Source organism: Jaculus jaculus, unplaced genomic scaffold (genome assembly GCF_020740685.1).
Source record: "Jaculus jaculus isolate mJacJac1 unplaced genomic scaffold, mJacJac1.mat.Y.cur uX1, whole genome shotgun sequence".
NCBI classification, from domain to species: Eukaryota; Metazoa; Chordata; class Mammalia; order Rodentia; family Dipodidae; genus Jaculus; species Jaculus jaculus.
This window is the reverse complement of record NW_025423518.1, coordinates 773,780-787,678: the sequence shown is the minus strand read 5'-3', so window position 1 is coordinate 787,678 and position 13,899 is coordinate 773,780. Positions and strand designations below refer to the sequence as shown.

Below are 13,899 nucleotides of genomic sequence, written 5' to 3'. Positions count from 1 at the left end.
CCCACGGTGATGCCCTCCCTCCCCCCACTCTTGCCCCTTTGAAACTCCACTCTCCATCATGTCCCCTCCCCCTCTCAATCAGTCTCTCTTTTATTTTGATGTCGTGATCTTTTCCTCCTCTTATGAGGGTCTTGTGTAGGTAGTGTCAGGCACTGTGAGGTCATGGACGTCCAGGCCATTTTATGTCTGGAGGGAGCACTGTGGAAGGAGTCCTACCCTTCCTTTGGCTCTTACGTTCTTTCCGCATTAGACCCTGAGCCTTGCAAGGTGTGATCGAGATGTTACTCAGTACTCCAGTCACTTCTTCCCAGCACCGTGATGCCTTCTGAGTCGTCCCAAGGTCACTGCCATGTGAAAAGAGAAGGTTCTCTATCCAAAGACAGTAGCATTAATATAAGGGTATGAATATTAAGAGAAGTGCTTACTGGGCAGTCTGATAAGCACAGTATATACACTTATCCAGACATCAGCAGACGTTACACCCCTAGGGCTCATGACCACCCCTATTTTAAGTTTTCAGTATCAGGGATGTATTCCCTCCCATGGAGCAGCCTTCCAGTCCAATTGGAGGGCAGTTGGTTTCCACCATGACAGACGTGCTACTTTTGCACCCATTGGCTCATTTGGCCTGGCTGGACAATTATCAGGCTTGCAGTGTCCACTGCTGAGTATCTTCACCGGTGGTTTCTGTCTCTGCCATTGAACCGCATGCAGAATGGCTCCTTCCAGCTTTCTGTCAGCTCGTCTCTTTCCCTTTCAAGCAAGTGCTACGGTCTTCCTTGCGAAGTTTACTGCGTGAGCATGGCACAGATGGGTCCCGTGCCCACCGGCTCTGTGACCACAGCCCCCCTGCCCCGCCCCGGGCCATCCGTCCAGGGCCCGCTTCAAGCGGGATCCCTGCTGATCTAAGCGTCTGTTTATTTTTCTTTTTTCTTTTTTTTTTTTTTTGCAAAGCCGTGAACGATTTCCATTTCCATAGCAAAACCGGAGGCAAAGCGTTGTTTCGCCACAGATGCCAGGCTTGCAGGTTTCATAACCCAGCGGAGCATTCGATGACCAAACACCCCAGCCGTTCAGCGTACACGGCCCATCACTGCCATGGGGACAAAACACATTATCCATGTAACGTATCCCAGAAATGCGTCTCATCATCAGACACAGAATGCATGCGGAATTGGCTACATCTATTTAACGCAAATCGGAGATGTGCCCTCTGTAGGCAAATACAACGTTTAAGACATATGTATAATAAAATACGCTACTTGGGCTGGAGAGATGGCCTAGCGGTTAAGCGCTCGCCTGTGAAGCCTGAGGACCCCGGTTCGAGGCTCGGTTCCCCAGGTCCCACGTTAGCCAGATGCACAAGGGGGCGCACGCGTCTGGAGCTCGTTTGCAGAGGCTGGAAGCCCTGGCGCGCCCATTCTCTCTGTCTCTCCCTCTATCTGTCTTTCTCTCTGTGTCTGTCGCTCTCAAATAAATAAATAAATAATTAAAAATAAAATAAAATAAAATACGCTACTTGACATACACTGGAGCAGTGCATTATCATGCAGTCAAATGTGTGTAACATATGCCACAGTTATATGGTTTTTTTCGTTTTTTTTTTAATTTTTATTTATTTATTTATTTGAGAGCGACAGACACAGAGAGAAAGACAGGTAGAGGGAGAGAGAGAATGGGCGCGCCAGGGCTTCCAGCCTCCGCAAACGAACTCCAGACGCGTGCGCCCCCTTGTGCATCTGGCCGACGTGGGACCTGGGGAACCGAGCCTCGAACCGGGGTCCTTAGGCTTCACAGGCGAGCGCTTAACCGCTAAGCCATCTCTCCAGCCCAGTTATATGTTTTGTAATCAATACTTGGCGCACGCTAGAGAGAGACGTGTCCTAATGAAACGCAGTCTGTTTGGCGCATAGCAGAAATAGTCATTTATGGTAGAACGCGGCATCTATTTAAGACGGCTATAATGAGACCTTGTGACTACTTTGCACGTGCTGCAGACGAGGGTTAGTCTGAGGTGTGATTTCGGTCACATGCACGCACGAGGCTTACCTTAGCTTTCGAGTATCCGGACCGGGCCAGGCGTCGGCTCTTGATCACCACGCATGGCATCCGACCTGTGGCAGAGGGGCTGTGCGACAAAGTGAGGTGTCTGCGTGGCGTGGGCTTGACGTGGACGTCTGACAGCTCAGCAGGACGTCCCTGTGACGCGTGCTGAGAGACAAGCAAGATTCCACTCAACTGACCCCGCGGGTGACGGTCGGCCGCCGGCCGCGCTTGATCGCTGACACACGCGACCATCGGTGACATGTTTCGTAATCCAGGCCTCCGTCGGCACGTGCCAGAGATAAGGATCCTGTGCTCTCACGTGCGACTTGCTTAATCTCAGCCACAGGCATGCCTTCTGCGGTCACTGCCTGCCTAGCACCGGCACATGACCGAACGTGCCGTCTATCTAGGACACGGGAGAGGTGTTCATTTAATAACTAGGTACGGTGTCTGTTCAGCACATCGAATATGGGGCCGACTTAGTGCCTGCTAGACTTCAACATGACTCACATACTTGACCCACTTAACATACACTAGATAGATGGAGGGTTTTTTTTTTGTTGGTTTTGTTTTTGTTTTCTGAGGTAGACTTTCACTCTAGCCCAGGCTGACCTAGAATTCACTATGGAGTCTCAGGGTGGCCTCGAACTCACGGCGATCCTCCCACCTCTGCCTCCCGGGTGCTGGGATTAAAGGCGCGCGCCACCACGCCCAGCTGGTGGATGTGTTTTGTTTTGTTTTTATAATTTTTTTTTTTTAATTTGAGAGCGACAGACACAGGGAGAAAGACAGATAGAGGGAGAGAGAGAGAAGGGGCGCGCCAGGGCCTCCAGCCTCTGCAAACGAACTCCAGACGCGTGCGCCCCCTTGTGCATCTGGCTAACGTGGGTCCTGGGGAAGCGAGCCTCGAACCGGCGTCCTTAGGCTTCACAGGCAAGCGCTTAACCGCTAAGCCGTCTCTCCAGCCCTAGATGTGTTTTATAATCAAATTATCTTACTTCTCACACGGCCAAGGTGGGTTATATAATCAAATGCATGATCTGTTTAGCAGACACTGGAGATAGTCTTGAACACACAACCTCTGTCCCATGGAAGGGATAATTATTTTGTAATCAAGCATAGTTTCAACCGAACACACATTTACGGGTAAGTCAACTCCAGCGTCTTGCAGTGTGTGTGGCCGTGTTCCCGCCAAGCACGCGCACCGTGTCCAAATGCCAGTCGCTGATTCCTTCTTTGCCTCACTCGTTTGGGGACCCAGCACAGCCATGTTTCTTGACCTGCTGGCATTGCAGTAAGGGAACCGGTGCTTGCAAAGCCTTGTCACACTCCAAGGTTCCCTTTCCTAGTCTTCCGAACTGTGTCTGGGGCAGGCGACGTGACTCTTGGCCCAAAGCAGCCTTACCCTGGGTGCAAGGCACACACACAAAAAAAGAAGGCTTGGGAACACGGAGCTCAAGCACCTGGGTGGAGACCACGCGGCCGTGGGGAAGGCGAGCCTCGCAGGGACCGTGACGCTTGGCCTTGGGGGGTCCTCCCAGCTACACGCGTGCCTCACGCTGCCCGTCGAAACACATTTGCACGCAATGCTCCGAAGGCCTCTTTGTGCGCTGGGCACGTGGCTGCGTTGGCAGAGCACCTGTCTTGAGAGCTCACGGTCCCGAGTTCAGTGCCCACTACGTGTGGAGCTGCTGAGGAGGGAGAGGCAGGTGCGACCCCGGGCGTCTGTGGCCGGCCGGCACGGTGTTTTAAATGATGAAATGCATGTCTGGAAGCCTGCACCTCGTCATTTGAAACACCGTGATGGCGCTGCAGATTTGGCGTGGCGGCTAGGTCACCTGCCTGTGCAGACTAAGGGTCAGGGTGCAAGTCTCCAGGGCCCTCGAAAGCCGGACGCACAAGGTGGCGAAGGTCTCGGGAGCTCATCTATCGCGCCTCGAGGCCCTGGCACCCATTCTCTTCTCCCTCTCTCTCTCTCTCTCTTCCTAATAAATAAATAAATAAAAATTATGATGCAAGGCTGGAGAGATGGCTCAGCAGTTAGGGCACTTGCCCGCGAAGCCTGGTGACCTGGGTTAAATCCCCCAGTGCCCAGGTAAACCCGGATACGCAAAGTGGCGAAGGCATATGGACTTTGTCTGCAGGAGCTGTAAGCCCTGGCATGCCCATTCTCTCTCTCTCTGCTTGCAAATAAATAAAAAAGTTAATTAAAAAAATCGAGATGCCTCACATCTCACATGAAGTATCATTTTTTTAAATTTATTTATTTATTTATTTGAGAGCGACAGGCACAGAGAGAAAGACAGATAGAGGGAGAGAGAGAGAATGGGCGCGCCAGGGCTTCCAGCCTCTGCAAACGAACTCCAGACACGTGCGCCCCCTTGTGCATCTGGCTAACGTGGGACCTGGGGAACCGAGCCTCGAACCGGGGTCCTTAGGCTTCACAGGCAAGCGCTTAACCGCTAAGCCATCTCTCCAGCCCAGAAGTATCATCTTACTCTCTTGTTGTATGCGTAAAAGTAAGAATTTAGTTCGCCGTATAAATTCTAAATGGAGTAAACATTGCTATCACATCAACTCTATATGATGAAGTTTAATTTTATAATGATTTGAAATCTAAAATAAGTTTTTTTTCCCCCTTTGTATATCAAGGTAGGGTCTTGCTTGAGGTCAGGCTGGCCTGAGATTCAGTGTATAGTCTTAGGGTGGCCCTTCATTTCATTTTATTTATTTATTTATATTTTTTTCTCAATTTTTATTAACATTTTCAATGATTATAAAAAGTATCCTATGGTAATACCCTCCCTACCCCCACTTTCCCCTTTGAAATTCCATTCTCCATCATGTCCCCTCCCCATCTCAATCAGTCTCTGTTTTATTTTAATGTCATCATCTTTTCCTCCTCTTATGATGGTCTTGTGCAGGTAGTGCCAGGCACTGTGAGGTCATGGATATCCAGGCCATTTTGTGTCTGGGGGGAGCACTTTGCAAGGAGTCCTACCCTTCCTTTGGCTCTTACATTCTTTCCGCCACCTCTTCCGCATTAGACCCTGAGCCTTGGAAGGTGTGAATGAGATGTTTTTTGCAGCACTGTGATACCTTCTGAGTCATCCCAAGGTCACTGCCATCTGAAAAAAAGAAGATTCTCTACCCAAAGTGAGAGCAGCATTAATATAAGGGTATGAACATTAAGAGAAGTGCTTACTGGGCAGTTTGATAAGCACAGTATATACACTTATCCAGACATCAGCAGACGTTACACCCCTAGGGCTCATGACTACCCCTGTTTTAAGTTTTCAGCATCAGGGATGTGTTCCCCCCCATGGAGCAGGCCTCCAGTCCAATTAGAGGGAGGTTGTTTTCCACCATGACAGATGTGCCACTATTGCACCCATTGGCTCATTTGGCCTGGCTGGACAATTATAAGGCTTGCAGTGTCCACTGTTGAGTATCTTCACTGGTGTTATCTCTCTCTCTCATTGACCTGCATGTAGAATGGCTTCTTCCAGCTTTCTGTCAGCTGGTCTACATGGAGGAGGTTTTCAGCTCAGTTCCAGGATTTCTCAGTGGCCTTGCAGCCCAAGTATGTGGCGTCCTCAGCAGTAGGGTCTTTCCATCTATTCCTGGTGGGAAACCAAGCGCCTCGGCAAGTGAGGCCGTCATTTTGTGCGGTGCTTCTGTAAAAGACCCTCGGGGAGATGCCTGCAGCTCTGCCGTCTTGTGCAGACACAGATTAGACCCGCCAGCCGAGGACACGGCCTTGTGCCAACAAAACCTGACTCCGGGCCGGCCCCGGGCCTCGGTCGGCGGAGAGGCTCACATAGAGGCCTGGAGATCCGAGTTTGACCCTTGGGCCCCTGTGGGAAAACGGAAGGGACGGGGTCACACACCTGTAACCCCAGCCCTGGGGGGAGGCGACAACCGAGGATGGGGCTCACTGGCCGACCACCGGGCGCAGCTGGTGAGGCTCCTGGACAGCAAGGGACCCTGTGTGAGGAGGAAGTGGGCAGCGTTCTCGGAGGGTGACCACTGACGCTGTCCCCCCGGCCTCCGCCTGCATGTGCACCTGCCCCTGCTTGTGCATCAGCGCACCACACGCGTTGGCATGCACGTGTGGACGCACCAAGAAAATACATACTTACAGAAGCACATGTCGGGCCATGGCTTACCAAGCCCTGATCTGCAAGCCCCAGTTGTCGCCTGTGACAGGAAGGAGCTCACCCTCCTCGCCCGCCAGGAGACGGGGTGCGGTGCCTCCAGCGTTACCCCCGCCCCCCCCCCCCCCCCGCCAAGTCTGCAGCCTGCAGGCCTGTAGATTATGCAGCCTGAGGCTCCCTCCTGCCTCTCATTAGGAGAGAGAGGAATGTTTGCGAGCGTGATGGCCCCGTCGGCCAGGAAGGAGAAAGCCCGTGCCAGCTGCTGGGGGCACAGTGCCATGGCTGATGGGGAGGGGGTAGCACCCTGCACAGTTCATCAGGGCGCTGGGGAGAGCTACGGAGCCGTCCCCAACCCCCCGCCATGTCTATAATCAGAGTCACGTTGCAAGAGTGAACAGTGTTTGGGGGGTGAAAAAAGGATGTGCAGGTCCCCGAGATGGCGCTCATTAGCCCCGAAGCAAATTAGAGCGCTTTTCGCTCTAACGAGCCCGTGGCCCGCCTGTCACCCCGTGCAGCGAGTCACGCGACTTCTCCCTGAAGGTCAGTTAGATGACACGTCCTTCATTTCCCCTGCACGAAGCTTCTGTGAATTCCCACGTCGTGGGCGCAAGCGTCTCCAGAGAATCGGGCGATGAGATGGTTTTCGAAGGCGTGTCTTTTGTCTGTCTGTCTGTCTGTTTGTTTTTGTTTTTGTTTTTTAATCTGGGCTGGAGAGCCGGCTCAGTGGCTAAGGCCTTGGCCTGCAAAGCCAAAGGATCCCGGTTCGACTCTCCGGGACCCACGTCAGCCAGGTGCCCAAGGGGCTGCGTGCACCTGGAGCTCGCTCGCAGTGGCTGGAGGCCCTGGCACACCCATTCTCTCCCTCTCCAATAAATAAATAAATGAAATATTAAAAAATATAAGCCGGGCGTGGTGGCGCACGCCTTTAATCCCAGCACTCGGGAGGCAGAGGTAGGAGGATCGCCGTGAGTTCGAGGCCACCCTGAGACTACAGAGTTAATTCCAGGTCAGCCTGGACCAGAGTGAGACCCTACCTCGAAACACCAAAAAAGGGCCTGCACACGCGCGCACAGACACGGACGCGCAGCCGTGTGGCTACTCGATGACTTTCCCGAGGGGGACAGGACGGGAGCCGGCCGCGGTGGCGCCCACGCCTCGCGTCCCAGCGCTCGGCAGGCAGAGGCGGGAGGTGTCGTGGCCGTGAGTTCGAGGCCAGCCTGAGACTCCACACTGAATGCCAGGTCAGCCTGGGCGAGAGCCAGACCCTACCTCGAAACACCAAAAAAATAAAAAATAAGGAAAGAAAGGAAGGGTTTAGCGGGGGAGGAGAGGGCAAGAGGAGCAGGGGCTCGGGGGGCTTCTGCTCACATCTCCCGTCCGGCCTGGTGCCACCCCCGGCCAGGGCACGCCTGCCCGCCTCCGTGAGCCGAGTCCAGAAACGCCACCGCCCGTGTGCCCGCACGTCTGTTTCCACGGCGACGCCAGGTCTGGCCAGCTGACGGTCCAGTTGAATCATCACAACAGTGGGTTGACGGGGCATCCATAATTAATGCCACCTGCTCCGTCTCTCAGACTCATAACGGGCGAGATTTCACCCCGACCGCTGTCATTTTCATCGATTTCACTCAGGTCGTCTCGGCCGAAACCCGGTCTTGCTCTTCAGGAGGAAAATCTTTATTCAGGGCTGGAGAGAGGGCTCAGCGGCTGTGCTGGTTTGATTCGGGTGTCCCCCATAAACTCGGGGGTTCTGCATGCTGGGCTCCCCAGCTGATGGAGATTTGGGAATTAACGCCTCCTGGAGGGAGTGTATTGTTGGGTGGTGGGCTTATGGGCTTTATAGCCCAGTTTCCCCATGCCAGTGTTTGGCACACCCTCCTGTTGCTGTGGTCCACCTTCTGTTGGCCAGGGGGTGACGTCCACCCTCTGCTCATGCCATCGTTGCCATCGTGGAGCTTCCCCTCGAGCCTGTGAGCCAAAATAAATCTCTTTTTTTCCCAGAAGCTGCTCTTGGTCGGGTGATTTCTACCAGCAGTGCGAGCCGGACCGCGACAGCAGCTAAGGCGCTTGCCTGCGAAGCCTAAGGACCCGGGTTCAGTTCTCCTGGTTCCCTCGTGAGCCAGATTGCACGTGGTGGTGCAGGCGTCTGGGCTTGGCTTGCACTGGCTACAGGCCCTGGTGCACCCATGCTCTCTTGTCTCTGTCTGCCTTTCTCTCCGTCTCAAATAAATAAGTAAATCAGAGGAAAACTTTATTCATTATTATCTTTTTTTTTTATTTTTTGAGAGAGAGAGAGAGAGCATGGGTGTACCAGGGCCTTCCAGCTACCTGTTCTGCGCACGGGTGACATTGCATACTGTGCGTCCGGCTCCGTGGGACCTGGAGATTCGAACATGGCATCTTTAGGCTTCGCAGGCAAGCGCCTTAACTGCCACGCCATCTGTCCAGCCCATCTGTATTTAAATTTTACTTATTTATTTATTTATTTGAGAGCGACAGACACAGAGAGAAAGACAGATAGAGGGAGAGAGAGAGAATGGGCGCGCCAGGGCCTCCAGCCTCTGCAAACGAACTCCAGATGCATGCGCCCCCTTGTGCATCTGGCTAACGTGGGTCCTGGGGAACCGAGCCTCGAACCGGGGTCCTTAGGCTTCACAGGCGAGCGCTTAACCGCTAAGCCATCTCTCCAGCCCCCAACTGTATTTAAATACATTACAATTCCCACGGTAAAGTGAAACTCGGTGTATAATCTTCCCAGAGAGAGCCTCTGGGTAACGGATTCTCCATCATTAGTGGCTATCAGGATAATTCTTATTGTTTATTATTAATCTGTGTGTGTGTGTGTGTGTGTGTGTGTGTGTGTGAAAAAGAGAGAGAGAATGTGGTTTCTGGGGCTCTGACGCGATGACTTAGGCCTGTGTGGCAAGCTGTTCCTCTCCTGAGCCACCCATTGCCCTAGCCTCCAGAGCATAGTTGTGTTCTTTGTCTTTATTTTTCTTTATCTTTCTTTTAACTTTTTTTCTTTCCTGAGACAAGTGTGAATCCATGGCCCCCAACCTCTTCAGTGTTTTCTCGGTTCGCACCCGCAGCCACCTGTCTGGACGCGGTGACGCTGGGCGGGACGGAGGGTGCGGAGGTGGCTTTGGGATTCCAAGCTAAAGGATGCAAATTGTGTCTGGCTGGAGTTCTTTTTTTTTTTAATATATTTTTTAAAATTTTTATTTATTTATTTGAGAGCGACAGACGCAGAGAGAAAGACAGGTAGAGGGAGAGAGAGAGAATGGGCGCGCCAGGGCTTCCAGCCACTGCAAACGAACTCCAGACGCGTGCGCCCCCTTGTGCATCTGGCCAACGTGGGTTCTAGGGAACTGAGCCTCGAACCGGGGTCCTCAGGCTTCACAGGCGAGCGCTGAACCGCTACGCCATCTCTCCAGCCCTGACTGGTAGATTTAAGCCGTAGCTGCGCTTGTATTTTTGCGATCGGCTTGGGATGCTGGTGGGCGAAGCTGGTGGGCAGGGGGCTGGGAGGATTGCAAGCGCATTAGGGAACCTTCATTGCAATTGGCTGCCTACGTGTATCTGAGGACCTTCAGGCAAGCGCATTCCAAGCAAACTTGAACTATTGCATCGTGCACACAGCCCGCTGCCCCTGGTCAGGAAACCGGCCTTGCTGCACAGCGCACGCTTAGGCCTATTGATGCTTCTGAGCCCCCGTGATGGCTTCCCGAGGCCTTCACTGCAAACTCGGCTTTTGCAGCTGGGCTACGTCACAGGGCCTACACGGACGGCACCTGCCTCCTTTGGTGGACAGATTCCCGGGTGCTGGGCCGGGTTCCGACCTCACGTAGGAAGGAGCTCCCTGGGGGGCCGGGCCCTGGGTCGTGGGAAGCTAGCAGACTCTCTGACAGCCCCGGTCAGGGAACCCCACTGCCCTCTGTCCTTGCTGGGGGCAGTGCAGCCATTGACACGGGTGTATGTTGGGGGCCGGGGGGGGGGGTGTGTGCTCTTTTACAGAAGTGGGTGGACGGAGGCCTGACCGACAGCCTCCCCATTCTGCCCGTGGGCCGCACGGTGACCATCTCCCCCTTCAGTGGACGGACGGACGTCTCCCCGCAAGACCGAGGGCAGCCGCACCGCCACGTGAACGTCTGCAACCAGGACGTGAGGGTGAGCGAGGCCACGCGGGGCTCCTGTCAGCTGGGAAGACGGGGGGGCCGTGCAGGAGGGGCGCAGCGAGCTTTCCGGGCAGGGGTCCTCCTCCCCAGCATGCATCCTGCAGCGCTCCTGCCTCCAACGAGACGCATCATGCCAAGGCCCCGGGGCCTGGGGTCGTCCAGCCGGGGGGTCTCTGCTGCCAAGGGCCAATGTGGCTCGTGGTCCCAGTTTCCTGACTGCACACGTCCATGCGCTGCGTAGGATGTCCGAGCAGTTTACAAGTAGCTCCCGACAGACATGGCAGTAACGGAACAGTGGTGGAGGGCATGAGCGGTGGGCAGGCAAAGGCATGGGCGTCCTTAACGTGATCCAGCCCTTCTCCACACCAGGCAGCGCAGCCTGCAGCAAACACTGCGCATCGTCGGAGGGCTCGTTCTCACTGTCCCATCTGGACAGTGCAGCCGGCAGCCCGTGACTGCTCTTCCAAAGTCCTGCCGTAGGGCCGGAGAGATGGCTTAGCGGTTCAGCGCTTGCCTGTGAAGCCTGAGGACCCCGGTTCGAGGCTCGGTTCCCCAGGTCCCACGTTAGCCAGATGCACAAGGGGGCGCACGCGTCTGGAGTTCGTTTGCAGAGGCTGGAGGCCCTGGCGCGTCCATTCTCTCTCTCTCCCCCCTCCTCTCTCTCTCTCTCTCTCTCTCTCTCTCTCTTTCTCTCTCTCAAATAAATAAATAAACAAAAAATAAAAAAATAAATAAAAAAAATTCCTGCCGTAGCCGGGCGTAGTGGCACAAGCCTTTCACCCCAGCACTCCGGAGGCAGAGGCAGGAGGATCGCGGCCGTGAGTTTGAGGCCACCCTGAGACTGCACAGTGAGTTCCCAGGTCAGCCCGGGCTAGAGTAAGACCCTATCTCAAAAACCAAAATAAAATAAAATTCCTGCCGTAGCCGGGCGTGGTGGCCCTCACGCCTTCCACCCCAGCCCTCGGGGGGCAGAGGCGGGAGGATCGTGGCCGTGAGTTCGAGGCCAGCCTGAGACCGCAGAGTGAATTCTACGTCAGCCTGGGCTAGAGCGAGACCCTACCTCAAAAAAAAAAGAAAAATAAATAAATAAAAGTCCTGCCCGGGCAGAGCATGGGCCTTTCAGCGCAGAAATATCCAGTAAAGAATGTTCATGAGGCAAATACTGAGAACCGCTCGTTGGACGTGCAGACGCTCTCAGCTTCGCACGTTTGGCTTTTTCCTACTGAGGTTTTCTTTCTTTTCTTTTCTTCCTTGTTTGTGTCCATGGTAAGGAGACTTGAATTGGAAAGACAGCATCGTGCGTCATCCCACAGCTTCACCCTTTCACCTCTTCCCGCTGTAGTTGTCTCTGGCCAACCTGGTGAGGCTCAGCCAGGCCCTGTTCCCACCGAGCGCGGGCGACATGGGCTCCCTGTACCAGCGCGGGTTCGAGGACGCCCTGGGCTTCCTCCACAGAGGACGCTGGTTGGAATAAAGCCCTTCAAGGCCCGGCCCGGGTGCTTCTGCTGCCCGTGGCATCGACGCTCTCGTCCAGAGGAGCAGGCGCTGGGCCCGACGTGGGCACGGCCGGGCACGAACCCGTGCGGAAGCGGTCGGGGGTCACTTGGCAGAGTTGCATGTCCTTTGGGACACTTGGGAGGACAAGCCCGTCGAATGCAAGTATGGAGGTGTGGGGTGTGTGTAGGGGGGGGGATGCAGGGCCCCCACGTAAATGCTGGGGCCTGGGCTGGAGAGACGGCGTAGCGGTTAAGCGCTTGCCTGTGAAGCCTAAGGACCCCGGTTCGAGGCTCGGTTCCCCAGGTCCCACGTTAGCCAGATGCACAAGGGGGCGCACGCGTCTGGAGTTTGTTTGCAGAGGTTGGAGGCCCTGGCGCGCCCATTCTCTCTCTCTCCCTCTATCTGTCTTTCTCTCTCTCTGTCTTTGTCAGTTTCAAAATAAATAAAAATTTAAAATTAAAAAAGAAACAGGTTAAGGGCTGAAGGGGTGGCTTAGTGGTTAAGCTATTTGCCTGCAAAGCCAAAGGACCCAGGTTTGATTCCCCAGGACCCACGTTAGCCAGATTCACAAGACGGGGGGGGGGGGGCACGTGCATCTGCTGTTCATCTGCACTGGCTGGAGGCCCCGGCCTGCTCATTCCCTGTCTCTCTCCCCCCTTCTTTGTCTGTCAGATAAATAAATAAAATGTTTAAAAGGAAAACACCTTAAAATGGGCTTAGCAGTGAAGGCACCTGCCTGCGAAGCCTAAGGACCCATGTTGCACTCTGCAGATCCCACGTAAGCCAGACGCGCAAGGGTGAGGCCCAAGCGTCCGGAGTCCAATTTTCGTGGCCAAGGCCCTGCTGGGCCAATTCTCCCTCTGTGTCTCTCTAAAAAAGACCTGCAGGGCTGGAGAGATGGCTGAGTGGTTAAGCGCTTGCCTGTGAAGCCTAAGGACCCCGGTTCGAGGCTCGGTTCCCCAGGTCCCACGTTAGCCAGATGCACAAGGGGGCGCACGCGTCTGGAGTTCGTTTGCAGAGGCTGGAGGCCCTGGCGCGCCCATTCTCCCTCTCTCCCTCTATCTGTCTTTCTCTCTGTGTCTGTCGCTCTCAAATAAATAAATTAAAATTTAAAAAAAAAATAAAAGACCTGCAGATCTTGGCTGGCGAGTCTGCTGACCGCTGACTGAGTCTGCTGAGGGGCCCGCAGACCCCACGCACTCCGCACACGAGCCGCCCCCAGCTGCCAGAGCCGAGCAGCGCTTGCCTGGGCTGCGGCCTGGGCTCCGAGCCAGCGGAAAGCAGGATCTGGCCCGTCAACAGCTGCTCCCCAGGCAGGGCCTGCAAGCCCGGAGGAGGCTTGCTGACCCAGATCCCGACTTGATCCCTTGTCGTCACCGGCCCAGCCTCCCTGGCAAGTTCCGCCTCCCCTGCGGGGACATCCTTGGCTCGGCCTTTGCAAGTTTCATTCATCTTCCTTTTCTGCTCCTGCTCGGCTCTCCTGGTCGCCCTGGGGACCCGCAGCTTCCATTGACAGTTAGAGGGAACCGCTTCGGATCTGAACTGCATTCAACAGAGAGAGGCGAGGCTGTCACCCCAGGGGCCGCTTGCACAACGGCAGCCCCGAAAGCCCCCCAACAAGCAGCCACAGCTCTGGGCACCCTGTGATCTTTCTCTCTCGATCAACACAGCCTTGGGTGGTCAGCGGGCAGCAAGGCCTCCAGAAGAGACGCTTGGGCTGGAGAGACGGCTCAGCGGTCACGGTGCTCGCCTGCGAAGCCTAAGGGCCCAGGTTCGATTCCCCAGGACCCACGTAAGCCAGAGGCGTAAAGGGGGTGCATGCATCTGGAGTTCGTTGGCAGCAGCTGTGGGAGGGGCCCGGGAATACCCAATCTCTCTGTCTTTCAAATAAATAAATTTTTTATTTATTTATTTGAGAGCGACAGACACAGAGAGAAGGACAGATAGAGGGAGAGAGAGAGAATGGGTGCGCCAGGGCTTCCAGCCTCTGCAAACGAACTCCAGACGCGTGCGCCCCCTTGTGCATC

The 13,899-nt window shown here is 54.8% G+C and overlaps 1 protein-coding gene across 10 annotated transcripts in view; it reads left to right on the top strand.

Moving 5' to 3' along the window:
* Pnpla4 (patatin like phospholipase domain containing 4) overlaps positions 1-12,168 on the top strand; it is a 69,881-nt gene extending 57,713 nt beyond the window's left edge. For 5 of the 10 annotated variants that reach the window (XM_045141450.1, XM_045141453.1, XM_045141454.1 and 2 more), the window contains exons 6-8: positions 10,215-10,367; positions 11,718-11,735; positions 11,831-12,168. In XM_045141450.1, the coding sequence (XP_044997385.1) occupies positions 10,215-10,367; positions 11,718-11,735; positions 11,831-12,118 (459 nt within the window). In that variant the 3' untranslated portion in view covers positions 12,119-12,168. Of the gene's footprint in view, positions 1-10,214; positions 10,368-11,646 lie in introns of all 10 variants that reach the window. The other 5 variants (XM_045141455.1, XM_045141456.1, XM_045141457.1 and 2 more) reach the window with 5 other exon arrangements.
* The last annotated feature ends 1,731 nt before the right edge of the window (positions 12,169-13,899 follow it).